Source organism: Asterias rubens, chromosome 21 (assembly GCF_902459465.1).
Source record: "Asterias rubens chromosome 21, eAstRub1.3, whole genome shotgun sequence".
Classification (NCBI taxonomy): Eukaryota; Metazoa; Echinodermata; class Asteroidea; order Forcipulatida; family Asteriidae; genus Asterias; species Asterias rubens.
Window position 1 is genome coordinate 10,579,609 of NC_047082.1, and position 25,025 is coordinate 10,604,633.

At 39.6% G+C, this 25,025-nt stretch overlaps 3 protein-coding genes across 3 annotated transcripts; 1 reads left to right on the forward strand and 2 right to left on the reverse strand.

Moving 5' to 3' along the window:
• Window positions 1-33: 33 nt before the first annotated feature.
• On the reverse strand, window positions 34-2,711 carry LOC117304882. The gene is made up of 3 exons (XM_033789524.1): window positions 2,298-2,711; window positions 1,394-1,457; window positions 34-791 (listed from the first exon to the last, which is right to left on the reverse strand). The coding sequence occupies exons 2-3, from the start codon at window positions 1,453-1,455 to the stop codon at window positions 134-136; spliced, it is 720 nt and encodes a 239-aa protein (XP_033645415.1). The 5' UTR covers window positions 1,456-1,457; window positions 2,298-2,711; the 3' UTR covers window positions 34-133.
• A 6,799-nt stretch (window positions 2,712-9,510) lies between these two features.
• Window positions 9,511-15,050, forward strand: LOC117304877 (interleukin-17C-like). The gene is made up of 2 exons (XM_033789514.1): window positions 9,511-9,702; window positions 14,271-15,050. Exons 1-2 carry the CDS (start codon window positions 9,688-9,690, stop codon window positions 14,778-14,780), a joined length of 525 nt encoding a protein of 174 aa, XP_033645405.1. The 5' UTR covers window positions 9,511-9,687; the 3' UTR covers window positions 14,781-15,050.
• A 4,102-nt stretch (window positions 15,051-19,152) lies between these two features.
• On the reverse strand, window positions 19,153-19,506 carry LOC117304817 (translation initiation factor IF-2-like). The gene has a single exon (XM_033789430.1). It carries the CDS (start codon window positions 19,504-19,506, stop codon window positions 19,153-19,155), a length of 354 nt encoding a protein of 117 aa, XP_033645321.1.
• Window positions 19,507-25,025: the final 5,519 nt, after the last annotated feature.

Consider the following 25,025-nt stretch of genomic DNA (forward strand, 5'->3'; position numbering starts at 1 on the left):
AAATAAGAAATTTTAGAAACTTAATTTTTTTATTTTAAATTAACTGTTTTAATCAACAATAACCACATGGGCAGTTAAATCAAGAGCGTTTAAACAATAAAATAAACATACTGAATTTCCCCGGATTCATTTTTTAGTTGCCGTTCACGTCAAGAGAGGGCAATAGGTGCTTACATGGCATAGGTGCTGACATAATGAGTTCATTCGAATGACAAATGTCTCCAATTGTAAAGCGCTGTTTGGTTGTAGATTTGACTTCAGTTTCAAGTCTTTTTATGTCAATCTTAGCTTCGAGTAGATTTTGCCGGAGTTTGTCACAAGTTTCGTTAAGTTGAGCGAGTTCATCTTCCAGGTGGGCCACATACGCTTGACTGACCGGTTTGTTATGGAAAGGGCGATGAAGGTAACTGTGATCGTTCTCCAGCGTCCTGTGCCTGTCATCGACTAATGCATCAATATCTTCATGTCCAACCTGAATACCGACGGATTTGTATAAAGTGTATGACAAACGTCTTGATTTCTTGGGTGGCTGTGGGCTAGAAAGGTCCGATGCTCGTTTCTTCTTTGGTGTTGCTCTTTTTTGCGTCTCAGGTGAGTTGTATCCCTTCAAGAATAAAGACGGGTGCAGATCATCGGGATAGGGCTGACCATATTTAAAATGGTTGCTGCAGACCACTGTTGTTGATTTTACTGTGAAATCTTGCCGTCTTAGAAGTCGGGTCCAAAGAGGAAAGAACTTCTCCCTGCAGGTGTGGAACCTTAGGTAACTTACATGATCTTTAATGACGTGTCTACATGTATGAAAATAAGAGGAAACATAACACAATTTTATGATTTTCTTTTTAAATAAATAACAGTTCATATTAGTGAATAAGTTTAATAAAAGTTTAGATTTTGTCTTTGGGGTGAGAGTTTTTTAGGTGATGGATTGAATGTTAGGCCTATATATCCTAAGTTTATTTATTCAGGTTCAAAATGGCAGCTTGTGTAATGGATTGTACTCCACCAGATGAGAACTATTTAAAAAAGAAAGGGAAAAGAAATGGAAGAAATTTCTGCCAAGAAATTTGAGGTCATTTTCTGTTTTCTTGGTAGTTTTGGTTTCAAGACCATTGGTGTTGCGCGGTCACACACAACCAATGTTCCGATCTATGCATGGCAAAAACTGTCGCTACATTCGTTCATTACAATCGTGTACAGTTTTCGCCGTGCATAGATCACAATTGGTTGTGTGTGACCGCGCAACACCAATGGTCTTGGAACCAAGACTATTTTCTGGGTGACTAGTGGCACATAGTCGCAGATGGATGGTCGCAGCTATTAAATCAAGTCCAGTCGCGATTACCGTTTTGCATGACAACAACAAAACTTTATAATTATAACAGAAAGTTACCTCTTTGGATATCGTCGGTCATTCTTACAGCCAAAAACAGCACAATGATCACCACCTCCCATCACTTATCAGATTATGATAAAACGTACATGCAAGAAAAAGTGACAATCAAAAATAATAACATTAGTCATTACTAACAACAGTCAGAGAATAATATGCGCGCGTGACATGACATATGTGGTTAGTATCTGCCGAGTGAGGGCGCTCTTGCTCCGATAGTAAACCCATGATGATCCTTTGCGGTTTGTAGTAATAAACCTTATCCATGACCATATAGTTATCCTTCACTTAGCTTAAGACTTAGACCAACATGGAGCTTTGCGCCTAGCCCACCTTGTTGAGCTGTTAATAATGGCTCCGCTTTAAACATCGGTCTCATCACTGTCACCATTACAGTGATGAGACCGATGATAAAAGCGAAGCCATTAATTAACAGCTCAACAAGGTGGGCTACTTTGCGCCGTGCTTACACTTACAGTTTAAGACACTCTCTTTTTTTTGGGTCCGATCTGCATATGAACTAAACCAACAATCTGACAATCTTCCCAGTCAACTCAAGGGACTCAAGGGAAGGATCCTGCCGAGTTAATTATCAACGTTAACTTACGTACTGTACTCATTGAAACATGAAGGAAGGATTTCCTATCTATGGTTGTTTGAAACAAGTAAATCTGTACAGCAAACTTAAAATGAGGACAGCTGAAGGGCTACATGTAACAACTAGTCTACCTCAAAGACCATGAGTCCATGAGCTAACTAAAGCTTAATAGCCCCACTTGCGTGGCCAAGGATAGCTAAGGATTCAGCTATCCTTGGCCACACAAAGGGGCTAACTAAAGCTGTGTGTGTGTGTGTATCCTTGATTGAACTTGAGTTTATTTCAATTAAAAATAAGAGGACGTACCTGGCAAGTCGGGACCAAATAATCAAGCAGGAAAGCGTACAGGAAAGCGGCGGGTAGGTTGTGATTCTGCAGAAGGATTGACTCGAGACCGTATACGTCGCCTGAGTCAAACTCAAAAGTTTTAACAACACAACTTGAGTCCATGACATCGACAGAACATTTGGACATAAGGAGGACATTGAGAAACGCGCACTGAACTGAAATGTCGCCCTCCATCGGCAAGTTTTTTCCCCGATCGGCCGGTGTGTGTCGCATGCAATGTCCTCTATGCAATATAATACTATCAGGAGGACATTAATGCATATGCAATAATGTTCGCCGGACGGTTTAGCATATGCAATGATATCGTGTCCACCGGACGCTGGTGCATAATGCAATTGTGTCCGCCCGGACACATTTGCATATGCAGTTCGGTCCGCCCAGTGCAAAACCGTCCTTGCAGTAAATTAAACGCCCTTGGTTGACGGAACACGTTCGCCATTTTTTACAAGCTAAGTGCATGTCATGAATGACGCGGGAAATGATTAGGCCGTTGGTTGGGTATTCGCTGCATCATAATTATTAAACGTAAATATTCATGCTGCATATACGGATAGGCTCAGTGTATGCACGCTCGCTTACGCGCGCACATACATGTACAGTCATGTACATATACCACCGGATGGTTTTTGCATAGCCCTGGACACTATTGCATATGCAAAAGTGTCCGGAGCGGACAGTATTGCATGGCGGACACAATTGCATCTAACACCAGCTGTACTGTATTCACGGCGCGGCCCAGTGTCCCTTGGGTTTTGTTTAGAAAGGGCTTGTTTAGGGGCTCTATTCCCCTAAAAGCAAAGATATCCCTTTGTGGTTATGTACCTTGGAAAACAATGGATTTCGAATGAATTTAGTCGTTCAAAACTAAATAATGTACACAATAAGCACACAAAACTCGACCATAAGTCAGTAGGGGTAACCTCTTTGAGATAAATATTAATTGAAGGTCCATGATTACTTCCCCAACGATGTTATAAATCACCCAGTTTGAACCTAGTCCTTTTTGTTTTCATCAGGACCCCACATAGTCACAGTGTGTAAGGACACTCATCTCTGTGCTGCACAAATTATATGAAATGCCTTTTCGCTATAGGTAGCTACATTATTGGAATTCTACGGACCTCTTCGTTCCCGACTCCCATGTCAACACATCGTATGAAAAAACGTGAAAGGCAGATGACACTCAAAGTAATTATTAGCATAAAACCTTTCTTGGTATAACGAGTAATGGGGAGAGGTTGATAGTATTAAACATTGTGAGAAACAGCTCCCTCTGAAGTAACTTAGTTTTCGAGAAAGAAGTAATTTTCCACGAATTTGATTTCCAGACCTCTGATCAGAATTGCCACTGACTCACACACACACATACTGGGATCGAGTATGAGTGTACCGTCCCCGCAGCTACACCGCGTTGTTACTACACACCGCGCTTAACAATTACCGTCTTGACTTTAAGACTAAGTGTCTCCCAACAAATTAACGTTCTCGTATATGAATCCACGTACAAACATATCCTTCTCCTCAAATCCCAAATTATTTTTGTCCATACCGTCTAAGACCGCCGTTTCTTGAAACAAGGGCTTTGTCACACGAGACAACTTTTACAGGCATTGAACTTGGAGGCAACCAACTGCAGTGCATGCTACACTGACTGGTAGCCCTTTGGTCATTTTTTCAAACAATGTCTCACGATTGCCAATACAAATAATGAGCATTCAAAATGAGAACGGATTGTCTTCTCTGAGTTTGCCTGGAACTGGTTGCCTGTAAATTGCCCCGTGTATCGGGCCTAAAAGCATTATACCTTAACCATGCTGCCTCCATCTTTGTCATGTTTTTTTGTATCGAATACCAATAATGAATGCTAATAATCATTTTGTTAATAGGAACCAGACTATTAATTCTTCCAGCCTCGGTTTGGTAACATTGATATAAATGGGAGAAAGTCAAGATGGCTGCACCATAATAAAGGTCTATGGGAGTGCACCCTCCTGCAAGGAAATCCACGATTTAAGGTGATGCTATAAAATGTCGCCCTTTGGCCGTTTGGTGCACATTTGCTGCGCTAATGGCAGTGCACCGTGCGTTTATCTTCAAAGCACTGCATGGAAGGAGAGACCAAGATCTAGAGGGAGGGAATGATGTACGAATCTTGCCGCAACCAAGGGTTGCTTTAATTCAATCTTACTGAAAAGCATGCAAAGTGTGACATCACAAAACAAATCACTCTGGCGATAATAACAACTGAATCTGCACTGGGTGTGCTCGATTTCACAGAGCAACAAGGGAGGTAGTGCTTTCCGCTCTACCGGCCAGGCTTCGGACTGATGATACCCAAGCCTACATCCGTATGGACTGTGAAAGGGGTAACCCTGTTTCAGCCCTAGGAGTAGGTGACAACGGCCTCTGGACAAAAATAATTGTAGCCCACACCTTGAAGTGGCCTTTAGGCCTTGTGTGTCAGGCGACTTACAAAAAAAAAATCATCGTAAGACAGTAAATTATTGTCAGTATCACCATAATAGTGATTTTTATTGTGACATCACAATATTGATTTTCAGTTAAGATCATCTTAGATCTTTGTAAGAAAGCCACTGTGGACTCTATTGAGTAAAAGTCAGTGTGCACCTTAGTAATGATCTGTTTATGGATAGTGCTTCCTCTGACATTACTTCCCTCTATAATACAAACGAAATCAAATCAAATCGTTCGTAACCCCCTTTTAATGCATCACGTGTCGACGTTCACGTGGGATTACGGTAATGAATTTACAATCCCTTCCTTGTTTTTGTACCCGTTTTGTCTGCATTTAATTATGATACCCCACTTATTGTGACGCCATTAGCGATCATTGCGCAATAGTACAGATAACATAAATCACTTGCGAAGTGGATCTATGATTTTTTTTTGTTTTGTTTTTAGTTTCCTCTTGAAATGCAACCTATCTTTATGTTTCATCAGTGGCCGTTCTCGGGAGGGGGTTTCCCCGTTTTCAATCTTTGTCGTTTTCTCTTGGTTTTCGTATCCACTGAAATGCTAGTGACGTAATCAACCAGTGACGTAATCAGTGTATTGACGTTCGCACGCCCCCGGATGTCGTAGGCTAGCCGTAAATACAGTGAAACTGCGGAGGGAAAAATCGCCTCCGCAAGACGGGGAGAGACTAGGGGAAAAATGGTCGCCATCGTGACAAAATTGAACGAGTCAAAGCGTCGCGACGACGTGAATAATTAAGGGATAAGGGTGGGGTTGGGGGGTGAACCTGTGAAAACTTGAGCTCAATTGGTCGTCGAAGTTGCGAGATAATGCTGAAGAAAAAACACACCTGTCACACGAAGTTATGTGCTTTCAGATGTTTGAATTTGAGACCTCACAAACAAACTCCGAGGTCTCGAAATCAAACTCAAATATTTTAGTGTGAAATGTCTTCTTTCTCGAAAACTACGTTACTTCAGAGGGAGCCGTTTCTCACAATATCACTTTACACTATCCCCAACGATCGTTAAAGACAGTGGACACTATTGGTAACTGTCAAAGACTAGTCTTCACAGTTGGTGTATCTCAACATTATGCATGAAATAACAAACGAATTTAATTTCAAGACCTCAGATTTAGAACTTCAGCAGCCGTCGATTTCACAAAGAGTTAGGACTCGTCTTATCTCGAGTTAGGACGAGTAACCCGTCCTAACTTAGGATTAATCTTAGGTCTGCATGCTACAGTGCAGGGTTGGGACTCGTCCTAAGTCCTAAGATTAGTCTTAAGTTAGGAAGAGTTTTGTGAAATCGACGGCTGGTCTCGAAATCAAGCATCTGAAAGCGCACAACTTCGTGTGTCAAGGGTTTTTTTTTCTTTCATTATTATCTTGCAACTTCGATGACCGATTGAACTCAAATTTTCACAAGTTTGTTATTTTATGCATATGAGATACACCGAGTAAGAAGACTGTCGTCGATTTCACAAAGAGTTAGGACTCGTCTTATCTCGAGTTAGGACGAGTTACTCGTCCTAACTTAGGATTAATCTTAAAGTCTGCATGCTACAGTGCAGGGTTGGGACTCGTCCTAAGTCCTATAAGATTAGTCTTAAGTTAGGAAGAGTTTTGTGAAATCGACGGCTGGTCTTTGACAATTACCAATAGTGTCCAGCCGTCGATTTTACAAAACTCTTCCTAACTTAAGACTAATCTTAGGACTTAGGACGAGTCCCAACCCTGCACTGTAGCATGCAGACCTTAAGATTAATCCTAAGTTAGGACGAGTAACTCGTCCTAACTCGAGATAAGACGAGTCCTAACTCTTTGTGAAATCGACGGCAGTGTCTTTAAGTGCGTTGCACAACAGAAGGGACCACCGGCTTTACGTCCCAGCAGCTTCCGTGGTTTCGAAACTTCACAAGGTACCTAAAAGAACCCTTTGTGATTCCCTGATTGCACATTTTCTCTCTCTCTCCATAACAAACTGCTCATATCACGATGATGAAATCCCCTCTGTTTCCAACCCCTCATCCAGGAATCGTTTATTTAACGCAAGTCACATGTAGGCCTATATGTTTCACAGCAACTAATATTCAAAACGTCACAATCGCCCTGTGGGTATTTTTGCTTCACTCTATCATTTATTTATTTATTGTTTACAATAATTTTTCCCCAGTTCCACTGATTTTATTTCAAACGATTCCTCTTTCAAACTACATTCCACCCACCTGACCATTTTCCCCAGGTATTTCCCCGCTAAACTTCCTCTAGTATACGTGATTTGTATTAAATGGTATTCAATCCAAAGATATAATAAAGGCCCTTTTCAAAACCACGGCTTCAGCTTTGAATTCGGCTTCAGGCTCCGTCCTCTCGTCTGAAGCCCTGAGTGCGTACGCAAAGCACGCGCAATATTGTCAAAAAATAACCGCGGGACCAATCTAGACTGAGCCGAATCAAAACCAGAAGCCGTGGTTTCGAAAAGAGCCATAGCATCCATTGACACACTCATTCAATGAGTGGACATGTTCTGTTGGGATTCCTTAATACTCGTACGTATAGGCTTTCCCTATTTAGGAAAAACAAGAACAAGACTACAAATTATGTATTTTGTTTTGTTTTTATCCCTACACTGATGTGTGGTAGCACTGCGTAATCGGTACTTTTCCAAGTTCTGTGAAAATAAAAATCACAGACATAACTCGACCTTTGTTGTTATAGAGCAGTGTCTTACCAACTAAAACCACCGAGGTAGAGGCAGTTCTAATCCTATTTTTGAGCAGCGGGCTGCAATGATTTAAATTATAGTTTGTGTAAAACAAAACAAAAATAATAATAATAATAACAGTAGGTCTAATGATTAAAAAAAAAAAAAACTGTTATCTTTGACACTGTTAAACCAGTATTTGTGGGTTCGAGTCCCAGTCGTGACACGTGTGTCCATTAAATTAAAGCAAAACACTATGTAACCTTGCCTCGTCCTTCGGATGGGACATAAAGCTGGTGGTACCGTGTGTTGTGTAACACACGTAACTTAACCCAGTGCTCTTATCGAAAAGAGAAGGGGTTCGCCCCGGTGTTCCTGGCTGTATAGCTGCTGAATGCGCCGTAGCACCTTGTAAACCCTTATAAGGTGCTGCATATAAAATTGGGTCTCAGATTTCATAACTTTCCAATTACCTATCTTTTTGTAATTTAAAGAATTGACTGAAGTGGGCGTGGAACCAAAGACCTCCGGACTAACGTGCCGGCGCTCTACCAACTGAGCTATCTAGCCCTATATTGGCGGTGTCCCTATTTTGTCACTATGATTGTTCAGGGTGCCAGTCAGAAGTCATACAACCGTTAACTGTCGTGTCAAGGGATCCTTTGTATAAGTTGATATCTGAAGCAAAAAGTCGCATCCCCTTCAGGTGATCCCCTGGCTGCCGCTTCCCAGGTTGTATCGTAATTTTGGTGTGATCCCTGGTTACATGGCAGTTATAAACGGTGTATGGCTTCTGACTCGCACCCCGAACAAAGATATTGACAAAATAGGGACACCGCCAATATAGGACTAGGTATAGCTCAGTTGGGAGAGCGGCGGCACATTAGTCCGGACGTCGTTGGTTCGAATCCGGCTAGTAAATGTTTTGTTCAACCCCCCCCAAAAAAAACAAAAACAAAAAAAAACAATAATCATTATCAAATTTACCCAGTCAGTTCCCTTGTGGTTTATAATGTATAATAATACTAATCACCTTGAGAACTTTGTTGGTAGATACGTGTGCTTCGATATTACATAAGCTTTTACATAAGCATGTGCTTTTACATAAGCATGTGCTTTTCTGAATGGAGATTCCCAGTCCATGAGTCATTCTGCCTTAAGGGTCATAGGCCATGTCGGTCGGGCCTGTCTGAGGAGAGAACTTTCTACCGTTTTCTTTAAAAACTGAACGAGTAATTAACTACAAATTAAAGTGCTTTTGGCCTAGTGGCTGTCGACCGTTAGGCTATCCGAGGATATAAAATAATTTAATAAATTATACTATGGCTCACGTCCAAATCTATATTATTTGTTTAGCCTACTGTTATTTTATGTGTTAAAAAAACAAACAAACTTCTTCAGTAAATTATCATTTAGTAAAATAAATCCGGATTGGTGTATCCAATTGTTGCATAAAATAGCGCTGTCGTCATTTGTGTTAACCCCCCCCCCAACCCCACCCCCAAGAAAAAAAACCAAATATAATAAATAGTTAACGAAAATGTACAAAATCACGGGGTCCGTTTCTCCCATTGCTGAGTACACGAAACTCAACCCACCAGTTGTGATTCTGGACCTTGGCAAATAAAAACACTTGGGCCTGAGTCATGCAATATTTGGGAATTACCCAAATGACATCATGAAGCTTCCGAATGAATAAAAAACCAACAAAAAAACAACACCTTTTTCCCGAGACAAAAGCCTGTTTGAAAACCGGAAAAGTATACGATGCGTTATACGGTACTCCACGTCCTCCCCGCCAACGCCCCCAATCTACAAATTAGCAAACTGAAACCGGAAAAGTAAGCTCATCTAACTGGTACCCCTGTTTTAGTTGGTAGACATGGTATAGAAGAACTAGCTACACCCAGGTGAAACGGATACAGGATCAATGCAGTAACTGTTGAAACAAACGGGGTATCGCATACGATTACGACGCTCGGCTATTTCTGTAGTGTGTGCCCCCCCGTTTTGTTTTCGGTTGGCATAAATACCCCTTGCACTGAAAAGAGAATCATTCAAATTCAGTTGAGCTTCAAAAGTTGGGAAAGTTGTGTCTGTGCTCGTCTAGTATCACTATTACTGCTGCACTTATCTCAACGCAAACTACACGCAACATTTCAAACATGGCATCAATCAAGGTAAGTTTGTTAATAGTATGTGCCTAACAGCTAGTTTCCCCTTCTCTGTATCACAACTCATTCATTCGGTCTGCCTAAACCCAGTGCAGGCTTGATTGTACTTCAATCTGTTTGTAAAAAAAATCGAAACTTTTCTTAATTTTTTTTATTTCAGTGTTTTTTTTTAATGCAATATCAAATTGCTTAAATCTTATGTTACACTAATTACAATCCTCTTAAGCTTTCAGAAAAAGAAAAAGAAAAATATATTAATAGTTTTGTAGAATTTATTTTTGAAAATGAGCGTGCTCAATGTACTGAGTAGATGCAGTGCATTCAATAAAACAAACATAATTGAAACACATTTACATGTATTTTATTACTATTATTTTCATTACTTATAACAAAATTCATGGACTATTTCAAACATTCAAGAAGAAGACGAAAATAAAACGACAACCAAATACAAGAGAAAGCATGTTGGGTGTATACAACCGAACCAAATTGTTATCTATATGAGCTGACGTGTTAGTTTTGGGTTGGAATCATCAATTTTTAAGTTCCAAAGAACTGTATACCAATAATTCCTCACGATGAATAACATTGTATGATTAAGAAACAACCATACATACTTAGAATAAAACTCGAATATCTGTTACAATCACTGATCAAACCTAGTAACTTTGGAAAACTGTTTTTTGAAAAGATGCTTCGATGTTTTCTCAGTTTTCTACCTAAAGCTTCAGTCGAAAAACTTCGCTACGAAACTGACAGGCAAAACTCAAATCTAACGGTTCATTATTCAGTAAACTACATGCACACAGCATAATAATGGTATATCAAGGGTTGACTCGCGCCCAGTAACACACATGTAGTCCAATGCACAGTATTCATATGCAAAAGTGTACAAGCTATTATCATGCAAAAACACCTTAGGCAATTTTTCAATTGAACACTACTTTGAACTACCTTGAAATGGTTATTGGTAAGGGTTCAATACAACGGTGGGCTCTTTATATCGTACAATGTATTACCATTGTCCAGTCAAAGATGTTCACATGTCTTTTCGAAATCAACGTCTTGGTATTGTGCCCTCACAGGCTTTAAGTGCGCTGTCCCTCTTTTTAAAGCCTAGCTTCCTACGGGTTTAGAACGTCTAACAGAGCCTAAGCCGAATCATATTAGCCGAAACCGTGGTTTCGAAAAGGGCCATTATCAAAAACTCCAGAATGATATAAAAAATACTGACCCAGACAAACTTTAGAGAAATATACCCATACGACGTTCGAGCATTTTCTTTTTGCCGAATGGAAAATCACAAACATAACCTATAAATGCATGACTCGAAATGTTCCAAATATTTTTTGCAGATCTTGCCCTCTTTCAGCCTACATTAATTTTCCATTATGGGGGACAAAATCTCCGGGGAACCAATTTTCCATGTGTTTAAATAATTGCGTAATTCACTCACAAAGTGGAAACTTGATGGGAAAACACATAAAAGGCTTTAATTTTGGAAGTTTACCTTTTAAGTTATTTAAAGATAGTATTGTGAAATGTCCTGCTTTGCTTCCGTGTGATCATTTATTGCTCTAGTATCGAGGTTCCGAAAACTTCCACTCCCTGTAGCCATTCACTTAAACCATTGAGTTAGTTTCAAGGACTTTATGCCCCTCAAAACGACTATTATGCTTCAGGAACTAGTGTCCATTTTAAACAAGAGTATCCACGCGTAGCCTGAACTTCTGACGTCACACTTCGAGGCTCGTGAATAACGCCAAAGAGTGGCCTCTAGTGTAGGTCAATTCCCGTACAGAGATTCAAGCACATGACCGCACGTGCATCTGCCGAACGTCACATCGGACCAATTATAACACAGATTATAGAAAGCTAACGTCACTGTACGTTTATAAACTTTCCACTAATCGCATTACTTTTATTTTGCTATCGCTGTTCCGCTTTCGAATGGAGCTGCCCGTGTTGTTTGGGTAATCCCCACCCAATCACAATGGACAATATTGACGGCGTTCGAACAATTGCTCATCCGTACATTTGAAAAGTGGGACAGACGCAAAGTAATAACTCAACTCGGTGATAGACTTAAACAACTTTATTCTATGTTTTTATTATACACTTCGAAAAAAAAACTTGTCACTATTACGTCATACATTTTAAGCCATACACAAACGAGATCATGTGTGTGTACGAATCGTCAACATGCTGCCACCAAACTGGTAATAATATTCCATGTATATCCGACTACACAATGATTGCTTTTATAAATCGAAAATTGGTACCAGACCATTTCCCGCCTTCAGCCTCGGTTTGGTTGTAATCACTTGGATGGGAGAACATTAAACATGGCCGCCAAAGCATATAGATCTAAGTATTTTTTTTATAAACATTGAGGATTACAACGCACACTTACATCATACGTTGACGCATTCACTGACGTAGAAAAAAACAGTTTTGAGAAACTGCAATACGAAAACGGAACATTCCAAAACAGCATGACGCCATTTAAAAACTGATCTCCTTTTGAATAATTTACAGAATAATTTGAATGATAAAGCATTGTAGAAACGCTCCATCAGAGCTAAAAAATAAATCGCTTCAGAGAGATAAATTTATTGCGATGAGTAAATCAGATTCACAATAAAACATATCCTACAAAATTACCCTTTCCTAAGAAAGATACCACTTTACAAATAATTTGCTGGTTCTTCCAGTTAGCTAATACGTGTATCCGGGCCCGAACTATTATGAAGAAATTTGATCTATGAAACCTCCATTTTAAATTTGGCTGACGTTTCATTTCTTGGGATAAAAAACAAACACTGGGATATAACGCACAACCAAAACACACAAATTACCCTTTCCTAAGAAAGATACCACTTTACAAATAATTTGCTGGTTCTTCCAGTTAGCTAATACGTGTATCCGGGCCCGAACTATTATGCAGAAATTTGATCTATGAAACCTCCAATTTAAATTTGACTGACGTTTCATTTCTTGGGATAAAAAAAAAAAGAATGGGATATAACGCACAATCAAAACACACAAATTACCCTACAAAGATACCCATTTACCAATAATTTGCTGGTTCTTCCAGTTATCTTACGTGTATCCGGGCCCGAACTATTACGAAGAAACTCCAGTGATCTATGAAACCTCAAATTTAAATTTGGCTGACGTTTTATTTTTCTTGGGATAACCACAACGATATATTGATACCTCACCATGCAATGCCTAAAATCCTATTTGGTTGGTAAACACATACAAAAAATAGAACATTAAGTTCCAAGTAAACTTCTTGTGGGATTCAAGTTTACACAATGAGTCACCAAATGGCACTTTTACGTGAGGGTCTTTCACTGGAGACTATTTATAGTGGGCAAACAAAAAGGGCAAACAAAAAGGGCAAACAAAAAGAGGGAAGAACACACAAAACGCAATGCTATAAATATAAATAATATGCGCTAAAAAATGCAGGTTGTTTTGACTGGCGCGAAAAATCTTTTCGTCGAAAGTTATTGTACGTGATGAAAAAGGCGTTTATGTATGTAATGGTTGGTCCGTTGTATCACAATTATATTTGGTTTGCGGTAACACCATGTGCGTATCTACTTGCCAGGTAGAGTTTGTTCTTAGAGAACTGTCTTTCATTTAATATTCTACTGCCGCGGAATAGAAACTCGGGGGTTCGGGAGACTTCTCAGTTCTGAAAAGAACTATCCTGTTATTAACTATTACCAGGGCGGATAGTATAGAAAATAGACTTGGACTACTTTAGCTTAAAGGATCGTAATTAACTGTACTGCCGCGGAGTCAGTTCTGAATTGGTGTCAACGTTTCGACTAGCTTGCTCTAGTCATCGTCAGGAGACTGCCAAACCATGCAGTATACATACACGTCGTAACCCGAATATCCAGTCATGCATTTATTATAGCGTGAGTGAATGCACATTCCGCGCACCTTTCCGGTAACAAAGACCGCACAATGATAGCAGCTTTGTTCGCTACGAATTCTATGCATGTTCCTGGGGACTAGAAATACACGATAAAGGCAGCCAAAGGTATACCCTTGAAAAGGGGGACTTTCCCTCGTCTGTCCCGAAACCAATAGTAGCATGTACGATAGCTATATGGCCTATAGGTTCACGGAGAGGTTTATCCTTTGTACTGAATAACAGGCTTTGCGTTCTTGCAATGGCATCGCAGCAGCGCATGATTTACAAATAGAACAAATAGCACTTTACCTAAAGTAAAACAAAAATCAAATATTATACTAAAACACATTGTCATCATAATAAAAAACATTGATATGATTAACACAAATCTCCATTTTTAATTTATGCACCGTACTGAAAGCTATAATAAACCGAGACCAGAAATGGGGTAACTCGATGACGACACCACCTCAAACAAAATCAGGCATGAAGTTAAAAACAACTGTGCATTTTTAATTGCCGCATTGAAAATCCCATGAAACGACACGTGTCAGACATACTACACTATTCACCTTTTACTGGTTGTCTGAGACTAAATATCAGTATATTGACATCTACCTTCTTTTATTACTCACTTTAGATAATCATCAGTAACGTTCTTCTGCTGACTGCACTCCTGAGTTCGATGGCAATCGTACAAGTCAACTCCAAAAGCCTTTCCTGTGCAAACAACCCCTTGATCCCGATGGACACTCTCTACCCATCAACGTCAACTCTTGCCATCCATCCAATGGATGCTTACCCACTGACTGGAGGGGCAGGCCAGGTCGCCACCCCCGTCTGCCCAACCGGTCCCCTCAGAGCCAACGGCGACTCCGCCCTCAGCAAGCGTCAACTCTGTCCGGTCGACTTCGTCACAAACTACGACCAGAACAGGATACCGGCTATTTACCAGGAGGCTCGTTGTCTTTGCTCGGGCTGTCTGGACCCTATGACAGGCCAGGAGTCCTCGCTCTACCGGTGCGAAGAGGTGAAGTACCCGGTGGCCGTACTACGAAAGCGGAGTTCTTGCTCGCAGGGCCTCCAAATGTACGAGTTGACCCATGAGGATGTCACCGTAGGATGTGCGTGCTCCCAGTTCTTTCTGTAAACTAAATTGAAACTCTCCTTACACTCGAATAAAATTATGAAGGATGCATCATACTTGTTATTTATTTTTTGGCTGGGTTTATAGAATTTCCTTCTGACGTTTTTTATTATTTATACGACATCAACAACACAATGACGATTTGACCTGGACCGGCTGATACAATAAACATTGGTTGTGTTTTGGAAATGATCTTTGACCAAATCTTTAAGGCAGTGGACACTATTGGTAATTATTCAAAATAATTATTGTCATAAAACCTTTCTTGATTCCTAGTATCGGGGAGAGGTTGGTAGTATAAAACATTGTGAGAAACAGCTCCCTCTGAAGTGACGTAGTTTTAGAGAAAGAAGTAATTCTCCACGAATTTGATTTCTAGACCTCAGATTTAAAATTTGAGGTCTCGAAATCAAGCGTCTGAAAGCACACAACTTCGTGTGACCATAGTGCAACAAGGGTGTTGTCTCTTTTATTAATATTTCGCAACTTCGACGACCGACAATTACCAATAGTGTCCAGTATTTTAACAAAAGCAACAAGAACAAATTAAGTATTTTATTTAAAACAAATAATTTGAGAGGATTCAAAGAGGATTCAACGAGGCAGAGTTTTCAGGTTTTAAAATAGTTATATTTATATTGAACTCAGAATTTGTATATTTATAATTTGAAGTTACACAAACTATATAATATTGTAAAAATGGCTGATTTATATTATGTATGTAACTTATTATTTATTTTTCAGACCCTTACTCGGGTTTATTTATTTGGATTGAAGTATTCGCCAAGATTTATTTTTAAAGTTAAACTATTCTATTTAATATTTATTAAGAACATTACAAGCACGTTGTTCAAAATTGTTGAAACTCTCAGTATGTGCTGAACGAAAATAGTAGTTCCGTTTTAAGGAACACGGTTTAATGTGCGAGATATTCTTTCTTAGTAATAATAATTAATATTAAAGGTGCTGCCTTTTATTCAGGCATGCCACGTATGAATCTTTTAGTTTGGATTGATGAAGAAATTTTCGGAAGGGACAAAAATCAGCGTTTTATTCTGGGAAAACTTGAGAAAGATTCATGTCACATAATTGTATTGTTTAGAAGTTTGATCTATAATAGGCGTTTGTAGACAGTTGGCGCAGCACTGTATTTTTCCACAAGCTTATGCTTATTTTATGGTATTATATTTATTGGTTTTACCAGCTAACACGGATGGTGTGTTTCAAAAACAGTATAATTCAAGTATTATTTATGATTTATTTTAATTATTTGCATGATCAAAGTTTTTGTAGTTTGTCGTTTGTAGTTTGTCGGTGTCAAACAACAAACTGAAAATTTTACACATTTTTTTTAAAACCGTAAGAATCAAGAAATATTTATTTTATTTATTTGCATGATCAAAGGTTTGTAGTTTAAAAAAATATGTATCGGTGGACCGCAAACTAAAACTGGACCTAGTATTTCACATGAGTGTTTTATCACTGCTTTTAGACCTAACTTAAAAAGTGTACATTTTACGCAATAATAATAGCCAGTCGTATTAAAGAAAACAAAATGTTAAGAAAAAAAAACTGCCACCGATAAAACGCCAGCTAACTTTAAGTAAATTGACAATTGGAAACAAACTACCGAAAAGGCTCGATTTCTTTTTTTTTATACTCTATAATGTCAATAATAAAACGCATAGGCCTAATTTGTGATTTTTTTTTTAATTTTCATTGTTTTAAAAATATGACCAAAAAATCGCCATCTTTCGAATGTGAAATGTAATTATATCTTATGCTATATTAATATAAACTCAGACTTTTGCAGCAATATGTAAACACAGATTTACCAAAGCCGTCTGTTATGAATTATTCATCAGATTTGTATATTAATTTGTGTGAATTAATGAAATCATAGCTTTTATAAACCTCTTATAGTTGGGTATAAACATGAAAATGTGTATTGATCAAAGTGATTTATTCATATGCATAGTTGTTTTAATCGTTTAAAAATAGTTATGTATGTAGAGTTGCGTGAAGTTTTCATCACCCTAGTAGTATAATGGTTACAGTTTAAGTGCTCTATACCTAAACTCTTTCTGGAAAGAAAAGTTTTTTTTCTGCTAGTATTTCATTCCTCATTCTATCAGATAATAGTATTTAACCAGATTTTATCCACTTGTTTTGTAATAAATCAATGAAAACGAAGACATTGCCATCGTGTTTGTGTTCAGTTCCATTTTTACTTTCATTTTCTGAGCCGTAAAATAATGAGTTTGCAAACTGTTCAGATTGCATCTTAATTAGGACCGGTTCGAGGTCACCAGACCTATGTCGATCTGCTCATTTGAGGGCGAGGCCATTTTAAATTTGGCAAAGGGCACTTCCATTGTTAACAATTAACATATTGGTGTCAAAAAGGGACACTGGATTTGTGAGAGCGATGGAGAAGTATCCACATGCATGAGGGACAGGGAGATATGGAGAAAACTCAGCCGATCGGCAGCAAATTGCGCCACAGCACCTTGTAAAACATTTCATGCATGGTGCTATCAGAATTAGGCCTCATAATTCAAAACGTAGTCCCACATCTTGCATGCAGGAAATACTGTATGTTACAGCGCCAGGAGCGTCACTGAGCGACGGACATTGTGCGCTATATAAGAAGCCACAGTTATTATTATTTGTATAGACCGAGGACACCACTCGAAATAGAAGAAGAATGGGGAAGGGAACCCTCTCACATCTTTGGGCTAAGGGGAAGGTTAGCCCTGTACACAATGGCTATGGGGTATAGATACCATTTTACACATTATGTGCTTAAAGCATAACAATAGACCTTTTCGCAAATACTGGGGCGCGCACGTAAAGCTTGGAATTAGGTGCATTGTGGTCTAGCTGGTATCCAAATTTGATCCATATCTATCCCACAATGCACCTCATTCCACAGTCTGCGCTTGCGCATTGGTATTTGCGATAAGGTCTATTGTAGGCTCTTATCTATCAAGATCATAGGGCACATAAAAGCAATTTACATGAAAAAAAGACGAGTCTTTATAACTTAACGAAAGTAGATAAAGTCACAGATTGCCAAGAAACCGTTGGAAGATTAGTTCCAAATCATTGGTCCGGCTACACGGAAAGCATTTTGATCTAGAACTTTGTTTGCTCGGGCAACATTTAGAAGAAAAAAAGAAACCCCCAATGTTCTCGCCTGATTTCCCCATGGCTCATTGTTATACACGTTAATGATGAGTCGAAATCGGGGAGCCATCAGTTCGCGCGAGAGCAGTGAGTTCGCGCGAGAGCAGTGTTGTCGGGGGAGCACTATCTCAGCGCGTGGGCCGATTTAACGATTTGTCCACAAGTCTAGGACTCCTTGAGTGCCATGGATTTGTTTTAAAAAGTACTTTCTGGGTCAAGCTTTGATTTCCCCCCCTCCGAAAGTGGTCACGTGGTATTTTTAAACTCAACTCATTATGAAAATTCAAAATGTATATGCCATATCTGTCAGCCATCTTGGACTATGTTTTTTTCAAGCCTGCGAATTGAGTGGTTGAAAGTATATCAAGTGGTTTATCAACGGAATAGTTTTAAAGTGAATTTCAAACTTTTTGTAAAAAAAAAAAAAAAAGTTTCAAGCAACACCCAACATAGAAAGTGGGGGGAATTTGGAAAGTCAAATGACGTTACTTGTTATTCATGGTGACTGGGAGTGGTCAGTTTAAAGAAAATACGAGACAAAAGTTCCTTACAAGACTATACACGACGAGCAGGATATCAAATAAAAGCTTTCTTCTTTGCATTTATATATTTTGTTATGGTGTAGCCGGCAGAATTACAGCAGCTTATTTTGCTGACAGGGTACAACATTTCCGCGTTGCACCTCTTTTTGGGTAAACTGTTCATTATATTTTTATCGGGTGTAGCCACGCCTAGCATGACAGAAAATTACTTGTCCCCAGGACCACTTTTCCGCATTACCTCATTTCGGTATTCCCCTGCGCGTAAAACAGTTGAAAGTGAAGACTGAAGATATCACGCCATTTGATGGTGTCAATGGGAGCTTTCTTCCTCCATTGTTTGTTGTACATTGTTATTGGGGTAGTCGCGCCCAGCATGACAAAAGTTTATTTTTCTACTATAGGGTAGTACATTTCCGCCTTTACCGCAATTGAGTAAACTACTCGTAAAATGGCTGAACATGAAGATATGACATGCCGTTTGTTGGTATCCAATCAACCCCATAGGATTAAACGTTTACAGGCGGGTCTGGACATAGCCAGGGTTAATATTGACGTAATCGTGACGTCAAGCCATCTTCCAGAGATGCACCAGAGCAAACTGTTTACCGTTTGACGAGTATTGTGAAAACTGGAGATGTGCTGTGTCACGCTGTAAAAGCCGAGGTTGGGTCAAGGTTTAAGAAACTGGCTGAGTTACCCCTGGACTCATTGGATGAGTTACCCCGGGACTCCTTTGCTGAGTTACCCCTGAACTCCTTGGCTGAGTTACCCCTGGACTCCTTGGCCGAGTTACCCCCTGGACTTCTTGGCTGAGTTCCACCTGGACTCCTTGGTGGAGTTCCCCCTGAACTCCTTAGCTGAGCTACCCCGGAACTCCTTGGCTGAGTTACCCCGGGACTCCTTGGCTGAGTTACCCCTGGAGTCCTTGGCTGAGTTACCCCTGAACTCCTAAGCTGAGTTACCCCAGGACTCCTTAGCCGAGTTACCCCGGGACTCATTATGTGAGTTACCACATGACTCCTTAGCTGAGTTACCCCGGGACTCCTTGGCTGAGTTACCCCAGGCCTCCTTGGCCGAGTTACCCCCATCGACTCACTGGCTGAGTTACCCCGGGACTCCTTGGCTGAGTTACCCCGGACTTCTTAGATGAGTTACCCCGAGACTCCTTTGCCTAGTTACCTAGTTGCCCAGGGAGTTAATGTGGACTCACTGGCTGAGTTACCCACGGGACTCCTTGGCTGCCCCAGCACTTCCTGGCAGAGTTGCCCCGGGACTCCTTGGCCGAGTTACCCCGGGACTTCTTTGCTATGTTGCGCCAGGATTCCCTCGCTGGATCCCCCTGACTCAGTGCAACATAAAGTCCATTAATGTCATTGATGACGACAAAAAACGGGAACCGTGAAATTTGGTTCCGAAGGTAAAGTTTTTTTCTATTGTATTTAAGCTATGTTGCGCCAGGATTCCCTCGCTGGATCCCCCTGACTCACACTCGAACTGGGCTGATATACCCATGAATCATCAAGAGATGCGAAAGGGAACTCCTAGTTGATTCATAAACCTAGGGTCTCTCCCAATGATGACTCATCTGGCCTTGCGTTTAGTCAGAAGTGCGACGTTCATGCGGGGCGTGTTTGTGTTGTGTTTAACATATTAATTTTTGGTTTTACCCATATACACCGATGTGTGTAGCACTGTATACTCAGTACTTTCCCCGAGTCCTGTGAAAAAAATCACAGGCATTTTACTCGGGTGATTTTTTTTTCACAGGACTCGGGGAAAGTACTGAGTATACAGTGCTACACACATCGGTGTATATGGGTAAAACCAAAAATTAATATTCTTTATCCCGATGCAAATTTAACATCTATTAAGTGTTTAACATACTTCGCTGAACTCAAAATGTTGTATAGTCGTTCACCCATCCTATAGGTATTAAGGCCCTTTTCGAAACCACAGATTCGGCTTTGGATTCTGCTTCAGGCTCCGTTCTCAGCCAACATGCATCGAAAAAGGCTGCTACTGTACATTTCCCTGGAACAGACAAGAACTTGGACATGACAATGACAAAATTACAATGACACGGACCAAACTACAAAATCACAATGACACAGACCAGACAAATAAATCTAAATAACTATCAAAACAATTTGATCATGGAGGTAGTGATACACTAGATCTACAAATAGGTCAATAATGTCCACCCAATTTATCTTTTATTCAAACAGTTGAAGTGTTTTCTAGGGGTGGGGTATCAGTGGGGCAAGTCAATATTATTTGTTGACAAAAGGTGACTTAATTGGTCATGAATAGTAATTCCAAATGACGCAACCCTTAGCAACGTCTGATCCTGTGGACGGTAACATAAACACAAGTGTAGGTGACTCTTCACTGAAAAGCATGCACTTTATTTGACCCATTTTCATAACAATAATAGTAATATCGAAGTCTTATATAGCGCACGTATCTACCAAACAAGGTACTCAGGGCGCTGAGTGTATACAAACTTTCAGAAATATATGTTTGCAGTGATGAATTCTGAGACCCAATTATTTAGCAGAGTTTACAGGGTGCAACGGTGCATAAAGCAGCCACAGCCAGGAACACCGGGGCGAACCCCTTCTCTTTTCGATAGGTGCACTGGGTTCTTTTACAATATGCGTTACACAACACATGGGACCAACCGCTTTACGTCCCATCCGAAGGACACAAGTGTCATGGCTGGGAATTAGAACCCACACTCTTCTGATCCGAAACACCAGAGTTTGAAATGGAGCTGCTTGGCAACAAAAAACGCTAAGCAAAAAGAGAATTGTGCTTACCATAATAAGGTTACAAGTTAAATTACCATTTGACTTGTATAAAATGTGCTTAGTACAAAGGTGTTAAGAGATATTTTTATGTTTAAGTAGCTCTGATGAAACTTGGGCCCTGAATGCACAGGCGGAATTGCAATTGCTTTCACATTGATCCTGCTGCATCCTTGGTCGTGTTCATTGTATACTATGTATACTATGTATAAATTACTACTATGATTAATATATAGACCGTTTTTATATAGCACTTTTCACGCAAAACGGGAACCGGGGAATTTGGTTCCGAAGGTAAAGTTTTTTTATTTTAAATAAAGCAAAAAGAAAAACAACCGCTGTCATTATTTACCTTTTATTATACATATATATATCTATTGTTTATTGTGAACTCCCTTTTTTGCACGTACGGTTAAACAACCGTACAGGTAACACCCGATATCCGTAGTGAAACATCAAGTCCATTAATGTTATTGATGACGACATAAAACGGGAACCGCGAAATTTGGTTCCGAAGATCGGTGGTCATCAAGTGCTATTGGAGGGGGGGGGGGGGGGGGGGGTAAGGGACAATGGACAACGACATCGACCTGCGTCATTGTTCTACAGACACGGGTAACAATAACAACATAATTAATTGATTGATTTACCGTGTTGTTCTAAAAAGGAACTGGTCCCCATTTCTATGAGGAAGAGTTACTACTTTAAACAATACAAATGACGGTAGGATTAGTAAAAAGCTTGCATTAAATAACAGCTCCCAAATATGCCATTCCTGTTAGCGTGGAGACGAGGGCCCAATTTTCTAAAGCAGTTGCGCAAACAGTACTGCTTAACAAAATTCTCTACTAAGTAAAAAAAAAAAAAAAAAGTGGGGCATCTGTCGCAACAATACTTCATGAAATGTGATCTTTTGGTCTGTTTTTGCTGAGCATGATTTTCTTGTGGTTAGCAGATAACTTTTTTGTGGTTAGCAGATAGTTGTGCTTACAGGCTTTATCGAAATTGGGCCTGTGTCCAGTGTAAAGCCCAAAGCCACTGCCAAAATATCAAAGGCCGGTCAAGGGCAGCGAATCGTGTCGCCATTAAAAAGAAAAGAAACGGAACTATACGAAAGGCGGAACCAAAAGTCGCACGCCAACCAGGGCAGACGACCAGTCCACGCCAACCTGTACTAGTCCACATCTTTGACAGCGAATCGTGACGCAGTTAAACGGAAGAGACGATCGTCTAAACCAAAGTTCAAAACCCAGCCAGGACAGAAGGTCAGTCCACACCTATTGAGGAACTGCACGGTGAACTGTCGCGTCAATTAGTATGGACAAACGATAGCAAAGCCAAACCTTGCAAGCTTTCAAAACAGAGGATTATTTGTCTCTTTTTAAGTGTATCATTATATTGATTTGCTCAATAATTGTTTTTTCTTCACACATGACCACGTCGAGAGATTTGTTAATCGAGAGGGGAACTAAATAAGAAAGCATGGAGGAAACCCCTGGAAAATGATGTAAAGATACACTGTTTGTTTCTGTTCTGAATGCTCATGGCATTTCAAAAGGATATAATGGGAGTACATGCATAAGTTAACGGATATGCATGGACCGTCCACATGATTATTGGTGAATTGAAGTTATACTTAAACGTTGAGTTACCAACCACCGGTTCTTTTCAGAAACAGCACTTCTACTAATTTACTAATGGTGCTACCACAAACCATACCTAGTTATACCCCACTATGCCAAGATTCAAATCCAACTTGAAGTTACTTTCACCAATATTGTTATCCCATATTTCTCTTACATTTTTTTGTACCACTGAATGCAACGGGAGATTATTCTGAAATGGAACATTAGAACGAAAAGAATCGATTCCACGTCCAAATAGATTTAGTGTCAGTTTCAAAGAAAGACACAACTTTCACGTCCGAATGTTTGTGGGTCCCTTGCCCAAGTAACCCCCCCCCCCCCAAAAAAAAAAGAGGAAAGAATTGGTTCAAAGGTGCTGCTGATTAATAATTAATGTTTTATTAAAATAACTACTTAAATAAATAAGTTATAAGCTTACTATTAAATAGAAAGATAACTAATTAAATTACTTAATAAATAAAGTTGTCTTTTTGCACGTTATGGTATAATTTCACCGATTTTCACGGAAGGGACGGGCTTGTCAAAAATGCGTAGAAAGAATGATTCGAGACTGTGAATTTAAAAAGGGTGCTGAATTGGAAACTGGAAGCTCTGTATAGTATCAAAATGTTCTTTTGCAGGCGTGAAACCTTATAGTATCAAAAACAAAATTTAAAATAATAAACTAATTCATCTCAATAATAAGTTAAATTTGCCCGTCTCTTCGTGAAAACACAACATACAATTACGTAGACGAATGCCCATCTACTAATTAGTGTAAAATAAGAAAAAGGAAGTGTGTTGAATCGGTTTTCAACTAGTGGTTTAAACCCGCCGAGGCCTGGTTATCAAGAACCAGGCCTCGTTGGGATTAAACCACTAGTTGAAAACCTCTTCACCACACATTGATTCCCTTATTTAATAAATAAATGTAACCAAATATAATTAGCACTATAAAGTAAAATTAAATCTATTAATTTAGGTTCCCACAGGGAACATTGTCTGCCACATAGTGGAGTACGTTACTTCTGCTTCATTATAAATGAATTGGTTTTTATACTTGGTTGCAAATACACATTATTCCGACCAACCTCCTTCCAAACTTCAGCCGCCGAATTGAAATTTACTTGAAGAAAACATTTCCATAAAAATAAATAAAACTACATAATAAATTACCGATCAACTTCCTTCCAAATTTTAGCTGCTGGTTTGAAAATTACTTGGACGAAAGTGTTTAAGTTTTATTGAGAAACTAGATAATGCTTTAAAGGCAGTGGACACTTTTGGTAATTGTCTCAACATATGCATAAAGTAACAAACCTGTGAAAATTTGAGCTCAATCGGTCGTCGAAGTTGCGAGATAATAATGAAAGAACAAACACCCTTGTCGTACGAAGTTGTGTGCTTTCTGATGCTTGGTTTCGAGACCCTCAAACTCTAAACTTGAGGTCTCGAAATCAAATTCGTGGAAACTTACATCTTTCTCGAAAACTACGTCACTTCAGAGGGAGCTGTTTCTCACATTGTTTTATACTATCAACCTCTCCCCATTACTCGTAATCAAGAAAGGTTTTATGATGATAATATTTTGATTACCAATAGTGTCCACTGCCTTAAAAACATTAGGAAGTTACACTTAATGGTTGTTACATCCGTAATCAGTTTGTAGTTTCCAGGCTTCCCATCATACAACCAATCTAAAAATTCTACAATCCCTCTTTATACATATATCATTAAAGTACTATTTGCTAGAATCAGATCATTAACACTACACATTATCAATTATCGATTATTTCAGACATATGACGCTCCGGCCATCTTCCTTTCTTACATTATATTAGATGCAATCAAAACGAGGCCAGAAGGGAGGTTATAGTCTGGTCCATTTTCCTCACTCTGTGCTTGGTCTACCCGATGATATCAGGAGCACGATTGCTTTGGAAGACAGGTCTCATGCACGCACACCCCACAGTGACGCTCTCATACTCTTGGTGGTAGTTGGACACGCCATTGACACATTCGCCACGTCTAAGAACCGGTAACTGGTACTTAATCGCCGTGCAGCTCAGATCTGGCCGGGGTTCG